The sequence below is a fragment of the Podarcis bocagei genome (assembly GCF_964188305.1).
Source record: "Podarcis bocagei genome assembly, chromosome: 1".
In the NCBI taxonomy this organism is placed as follows: domain Eukaryota; kingdom Metazoa; phylum Chordata; class Lepidosauria; order Squamata; family Lacertidae; genus Podarcis; species Podarcis bocagei.
In genome coordinates, this window is record NC_138125.1 from 116,415,671 (window position 1) to 116,434,855 (window position 19,185).

The 19,185-nt window shown below is 42.2% G+C and overlaps 1 protein-coding gene across 5 annotated transcripts in view; it reads left to right on the forward strand.

Moving 5' to 3' along the window:
- PDE1A (phosphodiesterase 1A) overlaps positions 1-10,665 on the forward strand; it is a 143,501-nt gene extending 132,836 nt beyond the window's left edge. For 4 of the 5 annotated variants that reach the window (XM_081169797.1, XM_081169799.1, XM_081169798.1 and 1 more), the window contains 3 exons: positions 3,980-4,273; positions 9,158-9,272; positions 10,504-10,665. In XM_081169797.1, the coding sequence (XP_081025923.1) occupies positions 3,980-4,273; positions 9,158-9,228 (365 nt within the window). In that variant the 3' untranslated portion in view covers positions 9,229-9,272; positions 10,504-10,665. The remainder of the gene's footprint in view (positions 1-3,979; positions 4,274-9,157; positions 9,273-10,503) is intronic. The other variant, XM_081169801.1, reaches the window with a different exon arrangement.
- Positions 10,666-19,185: the final 8,520 nt, after the last annotated feature.

A 19,185-nucleotide genomic window follows, 5' to 3' on the forward strand; every position in this document is an offset into this window, starting at 1 on the left:
CTTTCTTTCTTTACTGTCACTTTCTTTCTGTTCCGGAATGTTAGTTGACTTCCCTCTATCTCTTTGTGGCTTCAACACTTTTCTTAAATAACAAGTATTCTGTATTGATTTATTTAAATCAGTTTTTTCCAATATATCTGTGAAATTAATCTAAGCACATTTGGAACCGTATTTTATCTGGTATTTTTGGAAGCAATCCCATTCCTTTTTTACCTTATTGCCTGAGTGATCTGTTATTAGTTCTGTCATATTGGCTAGTATGAGGTACTTGCACAACTTTAATTGCCACTCGTCTTTTGTTGGTATTAAATCACTTTTCCAGTATTTTGCAATTAGCATTATAGCCACTGTTGTTGCATAAAGAAACACGCTTTCATTTCGTGCAATAAGGTTCCTTCATTTTGTTTACAGCGCCAACACATATTGTTGTTATTTTTATCTATATTTTTGCTAATTTGTTTTTTTTAAAATCATATTTATTGAAATTTCCAAAACTCAAAAATGAAAAAAAAGAAAAAAAAAACCTTTACAATTTTGGCCTTACTTTCATTAACATCTTTCCAGGACTCCCCCTCCCCCTCCCTATTTGTATTCCCCTTTCAATAATTTGGTTCCACAAGTTCTTACTCCCAATTTAAAACTTATTTTGTTTAACCCACTATTCAAATTAGTTGTATAACCACTTTCCCCTTACATTCCACCATCCCTCATCATTAAAAGAAAGTTTTTTTCCCCCAAGGTCCACCCCAGTTTCCTTCCACGAATTCCCTTTTTTTAGTAAAGACGTCCAAACAAGGTAAAAAATATAAGAAAGATTCAAAAAATAATTGTACACCCTTTGGATTCCAGATCTCCCCCCTCCCTTCCCCGGTTTCGATTCCCCATGTCCATCAATCTGTCTACTGTCAGCCTGGAGATTTCACGTCCATAGCCAATTTCCCTCCCCCCCCCCCCAGTTCCACCTTGCCGGTTTTTTCTTTCCAAGTCGTCATCAGTCCTTTGTTTTTTTCCTCACTTTCTCATGTTTCTTTTTCTGTTCCGCTGCAAAAACATTCTAATTCAAAAATTTAGTGCCTCTACAGGGGTTATTGTTAGTTCAGGAACAAAAACTTGCGTCCAGTCCCTTCCGTTCTTCAATAGATATTTCTATTGTCTCCTTTAATATAAACACCTCTGTAGACAAAATACTGTTTCGTCTTTGCAGCTTTCCCAGAAGATAACAAGTCCTATACGATTCCAAAAGTATTTTTCCACTTACGACCGTTCTTGTAATGTCCCGAAACCCCTCTAGGGGGATTATAGTAACTTTGTTTCCTCGAATCCAAAAGTCAAATTGTTATTCCTTATTTTCGACAATTTATATCCAAATTGTAACAAATCTAACCAGCAAAGTCTCATAACAAAGTTCTCTTTATATTCTCCAACTTTGACAGCTACTTTGACAGCTGTCAAAGTCTCTGTCTCTCTTCACCAGGCTCTCTCGCGGATTGCCTCGGTTCCGGGGGGGGGGGGTTGCACTTTCACTCTCACCCTCCACTCTTCTCCTCCAGCACAGTTCTTATGATTTCGCATCGTGGAATTAATAATTTTTATCAGAAACAAGCTCCTTTTCTGACCTTAGTTGCCAAATCCTTGTTTTAAAATGTCTACAATAGGGGGGAGACTGACTTCCTTTTTGGATCTTCCCCGCTCGTGCCAAATCCGAAAAAATAATAATTTTTTTCCTCCTTTTTAGTCCTATTGCCAAATTACTCACAGGTTGTTGTTTATAGTCCAAATTTTCAATAGAAGAAGTCAGCGCTCTCCGTCGAATGGCATGCGGCTTCGCTCGGCAGGGAAAGCAGAGGACTCATAGCACCACGCCACTCCCCGGCACCCGTTCCGTAGCCTTTAAAAAGGCTCCTTCACGAGTCGGGAGGGCGCTAATGGTGCCCGCCGAGTCAACCATGTCCAAGGGCTCCGTGCCCTTGGTTTTTGAGGGTCCCCGCGTCGCCGGCGCGGTGGGACCCAACCCCTGCCGAGCAGACTCCCTCCAGAGCTCGGAGGGAGTCCGCCATTCGGCGATGGCGCCAACCCGAAAGTGTCCTATATTTTTGCTAATTTGGATGGGGTCAGGCACCATCTGTAAATCATTTTCATAAAGTTTTCTTTTATCAGATAGCACACAGTGAATTTTAAGTCTTTTTTCCATAATTTTTCCCACTTTTCCATCTCAATTGGATAACCAAAATCTTGTGCCCACTTCACCATCACTTCCTTGACTTCCTCGTTTTAAGGTTCCAGTCCAGTAATAATCTGTATGTTTTTGATAATATATTTTTATTATTTAATAAAAGTTCTTTTTCTAAATCTAGTATCTTTGTTTCAAATACATTAATATTTTTGGTCTGATAAAATAAATAAATCATTTCACTGGTTACATTGTAGCCAGTTCACAGCTGCCTGCTTTAATTCTTCATATTTTTAAATTTAATTGGTTATTTTCTTTTTCTAAAATTTTCTTATATGTTAGCCAATTAATGTCCATATTTTTCTTTTTTTACTGTTATTGCTTCTATCGGTGACAACCACCAAGGCATTTTGGGTTTCAATAATTTTTCTTTTCTTTCCCATACAGTAAATAGAGATTTCCTAATTATGTGACTGAGAAATCCTCTGTGGATTTCAACTTTATTACAGTGGTACCTCTGGTTACGAACTTAATTCGTTCTGGAGGTCCGTTCTTAACCTGAAGCCATTCTTAACCTGAGGTACCATTTTAGCTAATGGGGCCTCCTGCTGCTGCCGTGCTATTTCTGTTCTCATCCTGAAGAAATTTCTTAACCCAAGGTACTACTTCTGGGTTAGTGGAGTCTGTAACCTGAAGTGTTTGTAACCCGAGGTGTTTGTAACCCGAGGTACCACTGTATATCTCAGATAACTGTCCCAGCCGAACCTATTTTTTCAGCCTTCAATGTCTAATATATTTGCTTTTTAAAAAATCATCCATTCTTTAAACCATACTAAACATGTTGCCTCATAATACAATTTGAGGTCTGGTAATGCACACCCTCCTCTGTCTTTTATTTCCTTTAGCAGTTTGTACTTTATCCTTGGTTTTTTTGCCCTGCCATATAAATCTTGCTAAATCTCTCTGCCATTCCTTAAACCAATTTAGTCTGCTTATTATTGGGAATTGTTTGAAAAAGAAACAAGATTTTTGGTAACACAGTCATCTTTATTGTAGCTTTCCTTCCCCATAGTAACAAATTTAGCCTATTCCAAATTTTCAAGTCTTTTATTATTTCTTTCCATGTTTTGGCATAGTCATCATTATATAAATTTATGCTTTTTACCGTGATCCAGATTCCTTCATATTTAACTTTGTTTGTTATTGTTATCCCGGTCTTATTTACTAGCTCTAATTTTTCTTGTTCATATTTTTCACTAATAATTTTGTTTTATTTTTATTCAATTTAAAGCCTGAAACCATTCATTTTTTCCATTGCTTCTGTTATACTTTCTGTTGGGTTTTCTATCGTATTGATGATGTCGTCGGCAAATGCTTTTAATTTGTAAGATCTGTTTCCCAATTTGATCCCTTTTATTCTTGGTTCTTCCCTTATTGCCTTTAATAATGTTTCCAATGTTGTTATAAAGAAAAGTGGCGATAGCGGGCAGCCTTGTCTGATGCCTTTAGAAATATTAAACATTAAATTCCGTTACATCAATAGTTTTCTCCATAAATCTCCAAGACACATTATCAAAAGCCTTTTCGGCATCCACCAGATCAGTGCAGCTTTTTTATCAGGCCTCATATCCATATATTCCTAATGTATTGATCACCATTCTTGTGTTATTATACATTTGCCTCCCTGGAAGGAAGCCCGCTTGATCGTCATTGATAATTCTCTTCAAAATCTTTTTTAATCTATCCCCCAATATTCCTGCAAATAATTTATAATCTGAATTTAGTAAAGAAATTGTTACTGTTCTGTAGAAGAACAAGTGCCAAAAGCTGGTGGGGAGAAAAAGGAACAGAAAGGCCAAAGCCGACGTGCCACAGACCCGTTGCTAGAGGAGGTGGCAACGGAGACACCAAATGAGAAGAGCAAGGAAAGTGGTGGTGAAAGGCCATCTGTGGACTTGTCCCATACCTCTGTCGTCCTTCAAGTGCACTCTCTCAATTCCCTGCCCAAACCATCTGACTCTGAGATCTCACCAAAGGATTCTTTGAATGGAAAAGAGACTGCGGATGTACAGCAAGACACAAAACCTTGTGCTCCGCTAAATGGTAAGAGGACATCAGCAAGCATGCCTCGGATGGGTTTTGTTCAGGTTTTGTTTTTAATCTCTAATTTTCCATTACAGATTTTCACATTCAAATCAATATAACCACATAATAACCATCAACTCCCCCCCCCCACTCCATGGTTCATTTTCGTTATCCATTACCACTGCATATCCCAATTACTCCATATATTTTCTTTTATCCCCATTCTCATTATATCTTCACTTAATTTAAACTGCTGAATTTGCTGTAACCCTGCTAATGTTTTATCCTGCTTACAATGATTCTTCAGATATTCTACAAACATTTTCCAGTCTTCCTTGAAGGCTCCTTTTCCCCATTCTCTCATTCTATTTGTTAAATTTTCTAATTCTGCATATTTCATCAGTTTCGTCTGCCACTTCTCCTTTTATTGGCGTCGTTCCCTCTCTCCACTTCTGAGCATATATCATTCAGGGCTGCTGTGGTTGTGTGGGTTGTTAGGATTTTGGACGTGCCACCATATTTATTCCATCTCCGTTCAGTCATAGTTACTAAAATAAGGTATTCAACCCTGCAGTTAACAGATCGCACCTTATGCAAGCATGCACAGACTAATAGGTCTCTATGTAAAAGAAATTAGCCAGTACAAAAATGTAGCCAGATTCAGCTATGAGCAACGAGTTATAGTGTTGCTTGGGAATTCTAAAATACCCCCTCCCCCCAAACCCTGAGATTTATAAATCACTAATGGCAGTTTGTTAGTATCTAGATGTTAATAAACTCTGGTCAACCTGGAAAACACCTGTCCCAGATCCATCCCCAAATTAATTTGAGGGACAGGCTAGTGTTTAATCAGAGGTTAAGAGTGGTAGATTCGCAATCTGGGGAACCGGGTTCACGTCTCTGCTCCTCCACATGCAGCTGCTGGGTGACCTTGGGCTAGTCACACTTCTTTGAAGTCTCTCAGCCCCACTCACCTCACAGAGTGTTTGTTGTGGGGGATGAAGAGAAAGGAGAATGTTAGCCACTTTGAGACTCCTTCGGGTAGTGATAAAGCGGGATATCAAATCCAAACTCTTCTTTGCTCTATTGAAGCAGCCAGGTGCTCAACACCTTCATTTGAGCATCTGAGCATATACAGGGTTTGGGGGATATCCTTTTCGCATACTGTGCTACAGCCTTTCACTGGTTTCAGTAGGAGTTACCCCTCCTTCCTTGGAGGTTTTTAAGCAGAGGTTGGATGGTCATGGATGCTTTAGCTGAGATTCCTGCATTGCAGGCGGTTGGGCCAGATGACCCTTGCAGTCCCATCCAATTCTACACTCCTATGATTCTATGATATAGCTGCAGAGTGAAAGATCCATCATTGGAGATCAGATTTACATAGGCATCTGGATTCACATTTCCCTGTACTTTCCTTGCAATGCCTTTCTGGGCTCCACTGAAATAGCTGAGTGCATATTTTGATATGGATTGGAATCCACACATTCCCATCCAGGGCTATCAGTTATTACATGTGATCATTACATGTGAACATAAAAGTTTGGTGAAGCATCCAAAAGAAAAAGCTCAGACTATATTATTAGAAGCTATGAAACTTCTATTAAACTTGTTATTTATTTGCTGAATGCCAAGCTTGCTGGGAAAGTAACGCTCACCTTTTCTAAGTAAATAGCGAGGGCTGGTTTCTTTTTCTGGCTGAGCAAATCCCCCGCCTGTTATTACAGCACGTCCCACTAATTGTAGGCACTTAATATCATTGGAATCCCCTGGGCCAAGTCATTTGTACTGAAAAATAAAGAACAGGTTCCATTGCTAATTTTACATGATTTTAATGTGATGCACTCCAAAACGGAAAGTTGATGTAGAAGCTTTCATTTCATTAATATGGAACATTCCTTTGCTAGTACGGAATGGGAAAAGGGAATAGCTAGAAAGCCCTTCATCATACACTGTGATAATTAACTTGGATTAAAACTAATGAAACCAACTGCAGCCGACATTCTGATGGGGATGGAATTTGTCTATGTTATCTGTAGGAAAAGCATTGCCTGTAAATAGAATTCTACAGCTTATGTTTTATGTTAACATTATAGTGATATTAAGTGTGAGTTTGGAAAGGGAGATTGAGTTGCTGGGGGGGGGGAAATGGCTGTGATATTCCCCACTTTTTGATCGGGACCTGCTAGTGGGTCACAGCCTGATCCAAATTGGGTCACGACAGGGGCCCTACCATCATTCAAATATATGGTAATAGGTTAAGAAATAGAACCCCCAATGAATGCATGTTTGGGTTAAAAGTGGGTCGTGTGTCTGGAAAGGTTGAAAACTGATTAGCCAATCTGCACACATATAAAATATTATTGATCTCAGTGAGAGAAAGCGAAGGATTCATCATCAACGAGAATTGAAGCTGCAATCCTGTACAACTATATTGGCTGATTGCTGGGTCTGGTGAAGCCCATTGCAATGCATTCTGCAGGACCCCATTGCAGAGCCACTTTGCAAGGCGCTTCTCAAAACCTGCCATTCAGCTGATCATCAGGATTTGCAAATTCTTTTTCACAGGGCTTTGCAGGCATCAGAAATCAGTGTTTAGGAAGAAATCTAATTCTGTTCTTGTTTAAAGGCAAATATGTTGACACTTTCTGAAATAGTATGTGAACTGAAGCACAGCTATCCACCAAAATCTGAACTTCTCTAGATTTTGCAATGCAGTTCTCTAGCCAACTTCTGTGTGTGTGTGTGGGGGGGGAGAATATGCCAGAGAAACATGCATAAAATGCACACACTGAAACTAACAAAATAAAAGAGCATTATATTACAGGCAGGGCTGTCTTTCCCCGGGGTTGCAAGGGGTGCAGGGCACCTGGGTGCCAAATTCAGGGGGGCACCAGGCACCCGCCACTAAAGCCGCCTAAGCTCTTAACTATCTACCTGTTATGAAATAATAAATAATTTTGATCAAGCTAGAAAAACAAAATACATATATACCTAGGTATTACCGAAATGTATACCTACTGTTTCACCAAAGGACTTTTGACTTTGTGCGCTCATTTACCAAAGACGTGCTGCTCCAGCGGTGGTGCTTGTCATTCACAATGGCGGCACTTGTCAGACCCAACGACAGTGCTTGTCATTCACAACAACGCCATGCACGCGAAATTAACCCTTACATCAAAATATTATATTACGTATTGTATTGAGCTGCTATGCGGCAGCGGAGTCAGTGGCACCTTTGACACGACTGATGTTTCTCCTAAGTAGGTGCCTAAACAATACTTATAAGTTTAAGTGTGGTGGTGGTGTATACTTAAGTATAAGTGTGTTGTAAATAAATGAGTAAATAAAAAAGTTTGTTTCTTTTTCCTCCCTTCTTTCATAAACAAGAGATAAGGCATAAGCGTGGTGTCTGACAGAAGCATAATAAAAGTTAATTTGGGGGCTAAACTAAATTTGGGGGTGCTGGGTGGATCTTTGCACCCTGGAGTTGCATATGCGAAAGACAGCATTGATTACAGGAAATTGCTTTGCAAAGATTTCTATGTTAGGCAAAATTGCATATATAAATGTGTCTATTAGGATAAATTTGAACTAAAATGCTGGTGGGTTTTCTCGAGGACTTTTTAAATTAAAGAAATTGCAAATTGGTGTGGGATTGTGGAGAACTGAATTTAAGATTGGAAAAATGAGAACTGGAGAGAACCTAAAACTGGCAGATTCTCCCATCCCTCCTGGTGGCACCTGAAAATCTCTTTTAGCTGGGCCAGGCTTTTGCCTGCTCCACACCTGGTGTCATATATCTGTGGTTTTCAACCAGTGTGTGGTGGCACCCTGGGGTGCCTTGAATGCTGGTCAGGGGTGCTGTGAGCAACACTGGCCTGTGTCCCTCCTTCCTTCCCTCCCTCCTCTGATGCCCTCTCGTGTCTCTGCCTCCCAAAGGCTTGCACAGCTGTTTGTGCAGCAGCCCTGACTGCAAGCTTGCCAGGCGAATCGTGTCTCTGGGGCTGGTCAGGGGGTGCTGGTTGCCAGGAGCTGAGGTGGCCTCAGAGTAAGCGAGCAAGCAGGTGAGGGAGCCCAGCCAGCCAGTCCACCAGCCCTTGATTTTGGGAATGGACAGACAAGTGCCAGGTCCCTGTGGGGCAGTGTGAGGAGGCAACTCTCTTTGGGGCAGGGAGAGGGCAGCTCAGAGACCAGGGGCAGCAGTGGTGGCTGCCCAGAGGACTTCCAAGGAGAGGGGAGAGGAGACTGAGGGAACGCTCCACAAGGGAGGGTGTTCCAAAAAGGGTGAGAGCCTGTCAGTTCTACAGGCGAGGAGTAACATAAATGGACTCCTGAGCCCCACAGGGCTGTTGCAGGAAGAATGTAGCTGGTCAAGGGAGCGTGGACTCAGAAAGGTTGAAAACCTCTGTCATATATGATGGCACGTAGGCATGGCTTGGCCATTATGGCCTATGGGCCAAATGGGAATGTCTGCTGGACCAAAATAGGCCTGCGGACCAGAGGTTCCCCACCCCGATTTGCCCACTCACCTGGGAGTCAGCCCCATTGTGCTCAAAGGGACTTCTCAGTAGACGTGTATGGAATTGTGCCATAGATGTGCTTAACTGTGTCTGCATCTCCTGGTTCTCAAAGCTAATGCAGAATTTAATTGGCATATACAGTTCTGCACCCACCACCACCATTTGCAGCCATCTTGTGAGGTGCATTAGGCTGAGAGGCCCTAGGCCAGCCAAGAAGTTTCATGATTGATTGGGAATTTGAAGCAACCCAGGCTTTCCTGGACATAGTCCAGCACTTCAACTGCTAGGCCACATTTAGACAGTCAAGGCCACATAATAGCTGGCTCACGTGACCTACGTGGAGACTTTTTTATTTTTAAAAAAGCTTTGTTTTTCTTTCCAGGCGAGCCTAACCTCAATAAGACCCCAGAAGGGACCCCTGAAGAACAGAAGCAGAAGCTGCTCCGCAACTAGATGAGCTGCATCCTCAAATGTTTCTGCTGTTTTGAGAAGGATAGGTAATTGTTTTCCTACCTGGTCTTCCCCTTGCAACAGAGCCCTGAGAATTAAATTGCCACGGGGTCGCAAGATGGCTCCAAGTCACGTTACAGGGTTTGCATCCCATCACTCTGTTTTCTGTATCTGGGTGACTGTTTTATCTGAATAGTTTAAAAAAGAAGCCTCATAAAGTTGTAATGGGGTAGAGCATGTCCAAGAGAAGGAAGTCCGATTGTGGGAGAGAGATGTATCTCAATTGCTTGGGATCCAAATATCCCCATGTGGCAAGTTAGTGTTGCCCATTGGGGCCAGTTTTGCCAATTCAGTGGCTCGAATTATCAGGAGGAGACAACCGACGACACTGTGTGGAGTTGTTGCTCATGTGTGCTGAGGCTGGGAGTGAAGAGGGAGAGGTGGCACCACAGTACTTTTTTTGGTATTACAATTTATCACTGCAACTTTCACATTTTCAAAACTTTGGAGAAAAACAGGAAATAGGGCGCTATTCGCCTACCGCCCCCCTTAGTGCAAGGATTTCTGTTTCTGCCATGGGTCTTTCTCCCCTCTCTTCCCTCTGTGTGTGCACCTCTTACCCTCCCCGAATCTGCTCTGCAGGGTTAGTGGAACCTGTGGAACAGATTTAGGGGGTACACCGGGGGAGGAGAGGTGGGAGGGACCACTCTGTTGCACAAGCAGAAATCCTTCCATTGATGGAAAGTTCACTCGGTGCTATGTTGGATTCTGCCCATAGCCAGTTGTGCTGCCTGTGTTGGAATGAAGCCACAGAGTTTCCCTTCTGACACCAGTGGTGCTGCTGCTTACTGGATAGGACTGGGACAGGGCACAGTGGTGATGGTGAGGTTGCTCCCATGGTACTGCCTTCTTCACCACCCTACTTGGCTTAGCTCTGCCCAGGTAAACAGCATCAATACTAACCTTGGGAAGGGGGCCTCCATAGCGCCACACACACACCCTTCACCACACCTGGAAATAGCCCACTGTGCTTTCATGTCCTTATTGTTGTAGCATGTGGCATACCTTTCGATTTTTTAAAATCCGCTCCAGTCAAGCGGATGCTACTTAATGACACTGGGAGAATCAGCATCCTTCAGTGTGTAGTCCATTCTCCTTTGTAACCTTCAAAATGTTCAGTTTCATTACTCCACTGTTCAGTTTCAGTACTCATTAAATGCCTCAAGTTTTGCGCAACAGCAAATCTCAGCCTTCTCCCTCCTCCATTTCTGTTTGCAGGGTGAACAGTGCAGCACTAAGACATCTCCATTCCCCACGAGGCTGTTACCTTCTGTGCCAAATCATCCTTGGACCATCCTATCTATAGACGCAAAACTGATGGATACTGAAACATTAAACACTACAAAGCCCTGAGCTGGTAACTCAAGGCACTTAATAGCAGCGCTGGATATGTGGAGTTATTTTATTCCTTCTTCTGGTCCTGCTACCCCTCAGCTTTGCTGGAATGCTTACCAGCCAATTTCCTTTTAAATCCATGAACGAATGTTGCCATGTGCAATGTGGGTTGAAGACTGACTGGCTAGCAGAAACTTCTGGAGAGCCTGCTTGGGACGGAAAGCACAACCGTGGCTTGTAGATGACTGAGGGGTGCAGTGGGTGGGTGGCATACCAAGCTGAAGTCGCTACAGACAGCCGCAGCCTTTCCTTCTCACAGCCCTGTTGCATAATGATGCTCGTGTCTGCGTTTGTGCGGGTCCTTTTCTTTTTCAAAGCGCGGGAGAGAGATTCCGAGAAGCTGTAGCGAAAAATTCAGGAGTCGCGGAAAAGCCTCTTGAATGAGCAGTGAATGTATTGTTGACACCATTCTGTGTTTAGGTGGTGGGAGCAGGTGTTTTATTTAACCAGCTTTTTTGAGAAGGGGGGGGGGAGAGAAATGATCTGTTTAAAGGTAGCAAAATAACAGTAGGTCACAAGTTCAAAGTGTTGCCCTTCTTGGGCTCTATTAGATGAGGCATTGCCTGCAGGTTAAGCATGTGCTATGCATGCAGAAGATCCCAGATCTAATTCCCTGGCACTTCCAGTTTAAAAATGAGCTGTGCAAGGCCTCTGGCTAATGTCTTGGAGAGCTGCTGCCAGCCTGAGTAAACATTACTAGGCTAGATAGGCCAATTGCCTCCTTAAGGCTGCTTTATATGTCTGTTGTTCAAAACTATCTTGATAGATACGCCATGAAATTGCATTGTGTTTTTTTAAATATATATATATACAGAGAGAGAGAGAGACAAAAGAACTACCAATGACTGGGGTATGTGATCTTAACTTGCTCATAAACCACAGGCAAATGGTCTGTGGGCACCACTGAGGAGATAATTCAGTCAAAACCTGTCTGTTGTACTGAGGACAGCACAGTGACTCTGCATGCCATAGAAGTTCCTCTTCTTATTTTCGGGCCTCTCTCACATTTTGAACTGGGTACATTCCAAAATATCAGGGATGGTATAAGATAATACCAAGAAGTCATAACAGATGCCAGTTGCCATGGAAGCCATAGCAGATCTGCGCAGTTTTAGTACGGATTATTTAATTTGGGGTGGGAGTGATGCAAAAGATTTGGGGGTGGGGTGGGGTGGGGGTGGGGTGGGAGAGAGAAGCATTTTAAGATATTTTATAAGGGCCAGAGCTTACCTTCAGCATGGACTTTTGTGTTTAAACGACATTTCAAAGAATAAAAACGTATGATATACTGTATATACTGTATAATGCAACTTGGTTTGGCTACTCTCGCTCTCTTTCTCTGTGGGTGCGCATGGGAGCATGTGCACATGCATGAACTATGGCTGCCAGGTGACTCCCAAGAGTCTGTGCCCTCATGTCCTCTTGGAGAATTGCTTCTCCATCCGAATAACTGTCACCATGAATCATCTGCTTCAAAAGGGGATGTGAGAGGTACATCCAAAATGTGTGTGTGTGTGTGTGTGTGTGTGTATATATATATATATATATATATATATATATATATATATATATATATATGCAGGTTTTGGTGTCTTCGGGTGTCTTCCCGTGTAAGAGTTGGGGTGTCTAGGCGACGTTTCGACGAGGTCTCACTCGTCATCTTCAGGCTGGTGCTTTCGGCTTCTTGTTACTGGAACAGAGCAGGATCTCAGTGTTTGAGTTCCTATAAATACTGTGCAGAGAGGAAGTTCCCAGGTTAGTGTGTCTTTTCTTCTTTTGTTCATTAATTACTTGAGGGATATCTTGAGTGATTTCTTGAGTGATATTCTGAGTACCACTTAGGAGGGTCATTAGGTGTGGATTAGTCAAGATATCCCTCAAGTAATTAATGAACAAAAGAAGAAAAGACACACTAACCTGGGAACTTCCTCTCTGCCCAGAACGTTGGAGGCTATACACCACACCCCCTCAACAGTATTTATAGGAACTCAAACACTGAGATCCTGCTCTGTTCCAGTAACAAGAAGCCGAAAGCACCAGCCTGAAGATGACGAGTGAGACCTCGTCGAAACGTCGCCTAGACACCCCAACTCTTACACGGGAAGACACCCGAAGACACCAAAACCTGCATTCCTGTACCCGTGAAAATCTACGAAAGCAAATATATATATATATATATATATATATATATATATATATATATATATATATATATATAATCGGGCTAGTCTTAAGGAATTACCGTACTCAGGAAAAACACCAGAAGCATTCAAATCCAGAGCCCGGGGTGCAAATAGAAGCCATGATTCATCTGCACTGAAGTGAGTGAGATGGACTTTGCAGCAATGAGAACTCGGTGCGGACAAAGTACCCCAGCCTGCCTACAACAAACCATAAATCTGTGGGGCACTGATTTTCCAGTGTGTTAAAGATCTAGGAGGAATCCCTTACGTCATCTCTTTCTGCAAAAGTACGCCAGCTTCGTGCTTGCATTTGGCACGCCTACAGATGAAACTCTGCAGTCTGTGAGTCTAGCCGCCAGCCAGAGATCTTTGGGCTGAGATTGCCTCTTGTCAGTGCTAGGAACTTGGCTCTGGTAGGTGGAAAGCAGGGTTTGATAATGCCTTTTTGTGAAGCAGCAGACATAGTATATGGCCTGTAGAATTTGGAACTGGTTGTTTGAAAATGGAAGGAATTCAATATCATGCTAAGGCGATCGTTCTGCAAGGCAAGTATTTCAGCTTCCAGTCAGAACAGCCTCCCTCCTCTCCCTTGCCTGTGCTGTTCCATGGGTTCTCCTGGGTAGGGGTCATATCAGGAGGAGAGGAGGGGAAAGCCCTATTGGGCAACTGGAAGTCCTTGCGCAGGGTTTCCACCAACAGGGCTCCTCATTTGAAACCCACCCAATGAGGCCAGGCAGCATTTTCAAGTGGTCTAAGCACCCAAAGCAGCTTTGAAGGTGGAAAATTGCATGAGAACCTGTCAGCTCATGCAAAAAATGAAGCCAGTGAAGGACAATTGTGCATCCTCCTTTTACACTACTTGTTTAGCATTCACTGCTAGAAGTGGTGGCAGAAGTGGGTTTAAAACTCCTAACAATCACTGGCCCAACTGAGGACAAATGGGAGGGCATTCCACAGGGTGGGTGCCACTATCAAGAAGGCCCTCTGCCTGGTTCCCTCTACAGATGTGTATTGCAGATGGCTCAGAGCAACAGCACACTCAGACACAACAAACAGCCAATACAGATCAGGCCTTGGTTTAGCTCTCCAAGTTTATACGTCAAATGCAAACTAAGTGGGGATCACCAACAGAACAGTTAACTACAACTCCCAGAATCCTTTGGAGGAAACAAGGACAAGTCTCAGTTCTATAAACACAACATACATTTGTAATATATCTAGGGCCTTATAAGGATGGAGATGTCCATAATGTCCCAAGGGCCTATTGAAAATAACCGTCCAACAATTATTTTGTATATTTATCTTGAGAGAGCTGGTGTTCCCTGTAATTTAATAATGGGTTATGATTTTTGGACATTTTGAATTTTTAATTTTCAATGTGGCAAGCATCATGGGATGATCAGGGTTATTTTTTTCTGCTGTACTTGCCTGCGATAAGAAGGCGAAATAAATTATATTGGAAAGTAACGTTTGTAAAATGTTGACATGCCTTTGAGATATATAATGAAAAGCCTTTGATCCTATAGCTTTGTTTGGCAAAAACTGATGCACCATAAAAAAAATTGCCATTGATTTCTATAGCTTGTGATTCTGTACTTTCTGGTGTTTCCCCCTTTCTTCTCCTTGCCTCCCAGTGAGGAAAGCAAACACACCTTGTGCTATGTCTCTCTTTTCTCCTGGTTTTTTTCCGTCCCCAAAAGAGAGTGCAGTATAGATAGGTAGGACGATCACTTAGGCCTTGCCAAAAAATACATCACAAATAAAGAAGATTAAAGAGAAGCCCAATTTGCATACAATGTGCATGTGCAAATTTATATTTCTAGATCCATATTTAAGAAACAGTAATAGGATAATATTAACAGAAACTATAAGCTCAGCTGAGTTTTGGGTCCTGAGATGCTACTTTCAATACATGTTGCTGCCTGAATTTGAGCCCCAGTGGTCCCTCCTGCTAGGGCCAATATTTGAAGAAGTCTTGCTGTACCATTAAGACATTTCTTCCTGCCTTCATCTATCTCCTGGCCTCCCTGGTCCTGCCTGAAGCAGGTTACTTGGACTTGATGCACAACAGAATCCTAGCAACTCTAGAAAATGCCCCCTTTATGAGAGAGAGAGGTAGAGATCCTGTTTTCTGGGTTTGGTCCCTATGGGGAAGTACTGGAAATTACTTAAAAAATAATAATAATTTTTTTATATATATTTTAAAAATGCTATAGAAGAAAACGCCGTAAAAGCTCTCGATGCAAAACCCCATCGGTGACGGAACCACTGCTCTACATTGCCATCTGGTGCCACATGTTTATAACACAGAACAATATAATTGATACAGTCTCCGGCAGATTAAGAGGCAGAAGAACAATTAATTTGTTTCTTGGGGTCGCAGTGGCTTCCGGTGAGCGCCAGGGGCAGGTGGGACGCCATCCCATAGGATTCTGCCACCCGAGGTGGCTGTTGCAGTCTGCCTCATGACCAGGCCAGCCCTTCCTATCAGAACAGTCTAGAAAGAGGCTATAGATTTCTAAGCTAACTGAAAGCCACTTCCCGGAACATGTGCACACTTTTTCTGTTGCCACACAGTAATCTCTGCACAAACAGGGTGGTTTTTTTAAAGGCTCTCTGAAACCAAGCAAACCCAGTGAACAGAGATGGCAGGAGGATTTATCTATACATAATGAACAATGAAGGCTCTTACTACTGTATACAGCTTTCAGCATTCTGAACTGGGTGGGCTGAGAAGTGTCAGTCTCCAGTTTCATTTTCGCTTCCTGCAGCAAAAACTTGGCACCCCTAAAACTGTTTACACTCTGCGACTTATATCAAGACTGAATGCAATTAGCTGCTCCAAATATCTAAGAAGATACTTAGCAAAGAGATACAGAACTTCCTGTTCTCCAAGATGACAGAAGTCTGCATTGTTCATTTGCATGAAATGAACATTTTGTTTCTCACTCGCCAGAGAACTTCAGCTTAGCATCTGCAAACTGATGAGCAACTCTCTCTCTCTTTTTTGCACCCTCTTAATGATAAATGACATTATGAGAGATGATTGACATCCTGAGCAAAGTCACTGAGAAGCCACTACAGTATTAGCTTATTCTCAGCTTCATTTTGCAAATAAACTGGCATTATAAAGAGAAACGAACATTGTGACTCTTGACTGCCCCCGTCTGTTCAGTTGCCAACTTGCAGAATGTAAACTGCATAGTAACACAAGAAATAATCTCATTTAAGGCCATTATTACAGCAACCACGATAAACACTGGGCTGGTAATCTCAGCTGTTGCTTCTCAACAGCTAAAGTGGTGGGGGGAGTGGAATAATTTGCAGAGTGGTTTGGTGCACGGGAGAAGGGATGCTTAATCCTTCCTTTGCTACTGTTTCCCCCCTCCCTCAACTAGGTTTTACAGATACACATTTGGCATTTTAAGGGGGGGGAGCTGCACAGAGATAGCAACAAAGGGTTAATTCCTAACTCTCCTGTTGCTGTTTCTCTGATACAAAATAATTCACTTCTTCCAGTTTACAGGTGGGGGGGGGGGACTGTCTGTGCTACATTAAAGAATACACTCCCCACCTCCAAATATTTACACTGAGATAAAGCCTCTAGCTTCTTTGTTGTGATCAGAATACATTTTATTAGACTTAGCACTGACATACTGCTCTACAGCACTATCTCATACACATTTACTTAGGGGTGAGTTCCACTGAATTCAATGAGGCTTCCTCCTAAGTAAAGTTTCACAGGTTTCAAAGTCTTAAAAGTGATATTTGCCAACTAGGTGCCCTTGAGATTTATCCGGACTGCAACTTCCATCATCCTTGGGCCACTGGCTAGTTGGGACAGAGCAAATGAATCTCTACAGCTGGGGAAGACTACTGTTGTAAATAAAAATATGCCCTTTTCCCTTATGGGGTATCCAAGAGCCCATATAGAGTCCTTACATAGGTTCCCTATTGGTAGGAGAAAATAACAGAGGCCAACCAGAGAATATTGAGAAGCAAAGCAGCTAGTAAGCTTGATCTTTATTGATCTGTTGCAACAGGGTACTCCCCTCACACGCAGGAGAGGAAGAGGACCCAGAACAATGGCCTGCAAGGCCTTATAAAGACTTTTGAAATTCCCATTCTCTAGATCAAGACCACCCCCAGAAACATTATGCATACATCACAGAAGGGGTGTAACCTAAGACCACCCCTCAGATACATCCCACCTACATCACAGAAATTTAAATGTTGTTTTTCTCCTGTCACAGTTTATCTCCTGTCTGGCAAGTTGCTTGATTGGATTTCTGGGGAGCCTGGCCATTCTTTTGTAGTGGTAAAATACTTATTTTCTGGGCCAGGTCACAGGCTCACACCTTATTCAAACAGACATATCCTTGAGACAGGATTAGTGAGGAAAGGGGAGGCTTTTCCAGTTTAACCTTGCAGAGAAAGGATTTGGTCAGTTTAGGAATCAAAATGGTTCCAGGTTGGCTTTCCTGTGCTGATCTATGTATGTGCAGTTATGAACATTACTATATATCTAAGACCATAAAATTCCTATCACACTGCCTTAGCGGGTTAAAGCTATCATATTATATATCCTTGCAGGTGTTGTAAATAAAAATATGCCCTTTTCCCTTATGGGGTATCCAAGAGCCCATATAGAGTCCTCACATAGGTTCCCTATTGGTAGGAGAAAATAACAGAGGCCAACCAGAGAATATTGAGAAGCAAAGCAGCTAGTAAGCTTGATCTTTATTGATCTGTTGCAACAGGGTACTCCCCTCACACGCAGGAGAGGAAGAGGACCCAGAACAATGGCCTTATAAAGACTTTTGAAATTCCCATTCTCTAGAATCTAGATCAAGACCACCCCCAGAAACATTATGCATACATCACAGAAGGGGTGTAACCTAAGACCACCCCTCAGATACATCCCACCTACATCACAGAAATTTAAATGTTGTTTTTCTCTTGTCCTTGTTTATCTCCTGTCTAGCAGGTTACTTGATCATTCTTTTGTAGTGGTAAAATACTTATTTCCTGGGCCAGGTCACAGGCTCACACCTTATTCAAACACAGATTAAGACAGGATTTGTGAAGGAAGAGACAATGGGGAGGCTTTCCCATTTTTAACCTTGCAGAGAAAGGATTTGGTCAGTTTAGGAATCAAAATGGTTCCAGGTTGGCTTTCCTGTGCTGATCTATGTATGTGCAGTTATGAACATTACTATATATCTAAGACCATAAAATTCCTATCACATTATTCCATATTACAACACAGGTCTATCAATTTTTCTGTTTAGCACCTTTAAATTTTGATTTCTTTTAAAAGGGGAAGTGTCTATATAACATTTTAGGCAGGCGTAGATGATATTTGCAGACATGGCTACTCCTTTTGGAGTGGGGGGAGAAATCCTTCCAAATTTCAAATGATTCCCTGTGGGCATGACTCGGGGAAATCCAGGGCTTTCTTGACCCAACTTGACACAAATTTCCCCCACTTGACACTTGATTCCCCCAAATCAGTCTGATTTAATTCAGGCTTCAGCCAAATCTGGAGCACAACCCTACAAATTATGTGCTTAATTATGAAGTGCAATAAATCTAAAAAGTGAGTCCTCTCCAGCATTCTGATAGAGAGAGAGAGAGAGACAGAGAGAGAGAGAGGGAGAGAGAGAGAGAGAGAGAGTACACACACACATACAAGAGGAAAACACGAATGAGCCTTTCAGCTTAGTTAAAATAGAAATTTAGATGGACTCTCACCTCATCTAGCAAAGGAATTTTGTATGGAAGAGTTACGTTACTGCAGTTAAATGATAACTCTACTGTTATCAAAGTGAAGAAGAATTGGTGTGTTTTCATTTAGAGTTTTCAGTCTACCTCAGAGTAATCTCTGGAAGTTTTATCTGCTCCAGAGCCAGAATAAGGAGGCATACAAACAACCCCATCACAAACTAGTCATAACAACATAATGATTCCAATTGCATTTATTAGATACCATATATATATATATATATATATATATATATATATATATATATGCTTTCGTAGATTTTCACGGGTACAGGAATGCAGGTTTTGGTGTCTTCGGGTGTCTTCCCGTGTAAGAGTTGGGGTGTCTAGGCGACGTTTCGACGAGGTCTCACTCGTCATCTTCAGGCTGGTGCTTTCGGCTTCTTGTTACTGGAACAGAGCAGGATCTCAGTGTTTGAGTTCCTATAAATACTGTTGAGGGGGTGTGGTGTATAGCCTCCAACGTTCTGGGCAGAGAGGAAGTTCCCAGGTTAGTGTGTCTTTTCTTCTTTTGTTCATTAATTACTTGAGGGATATC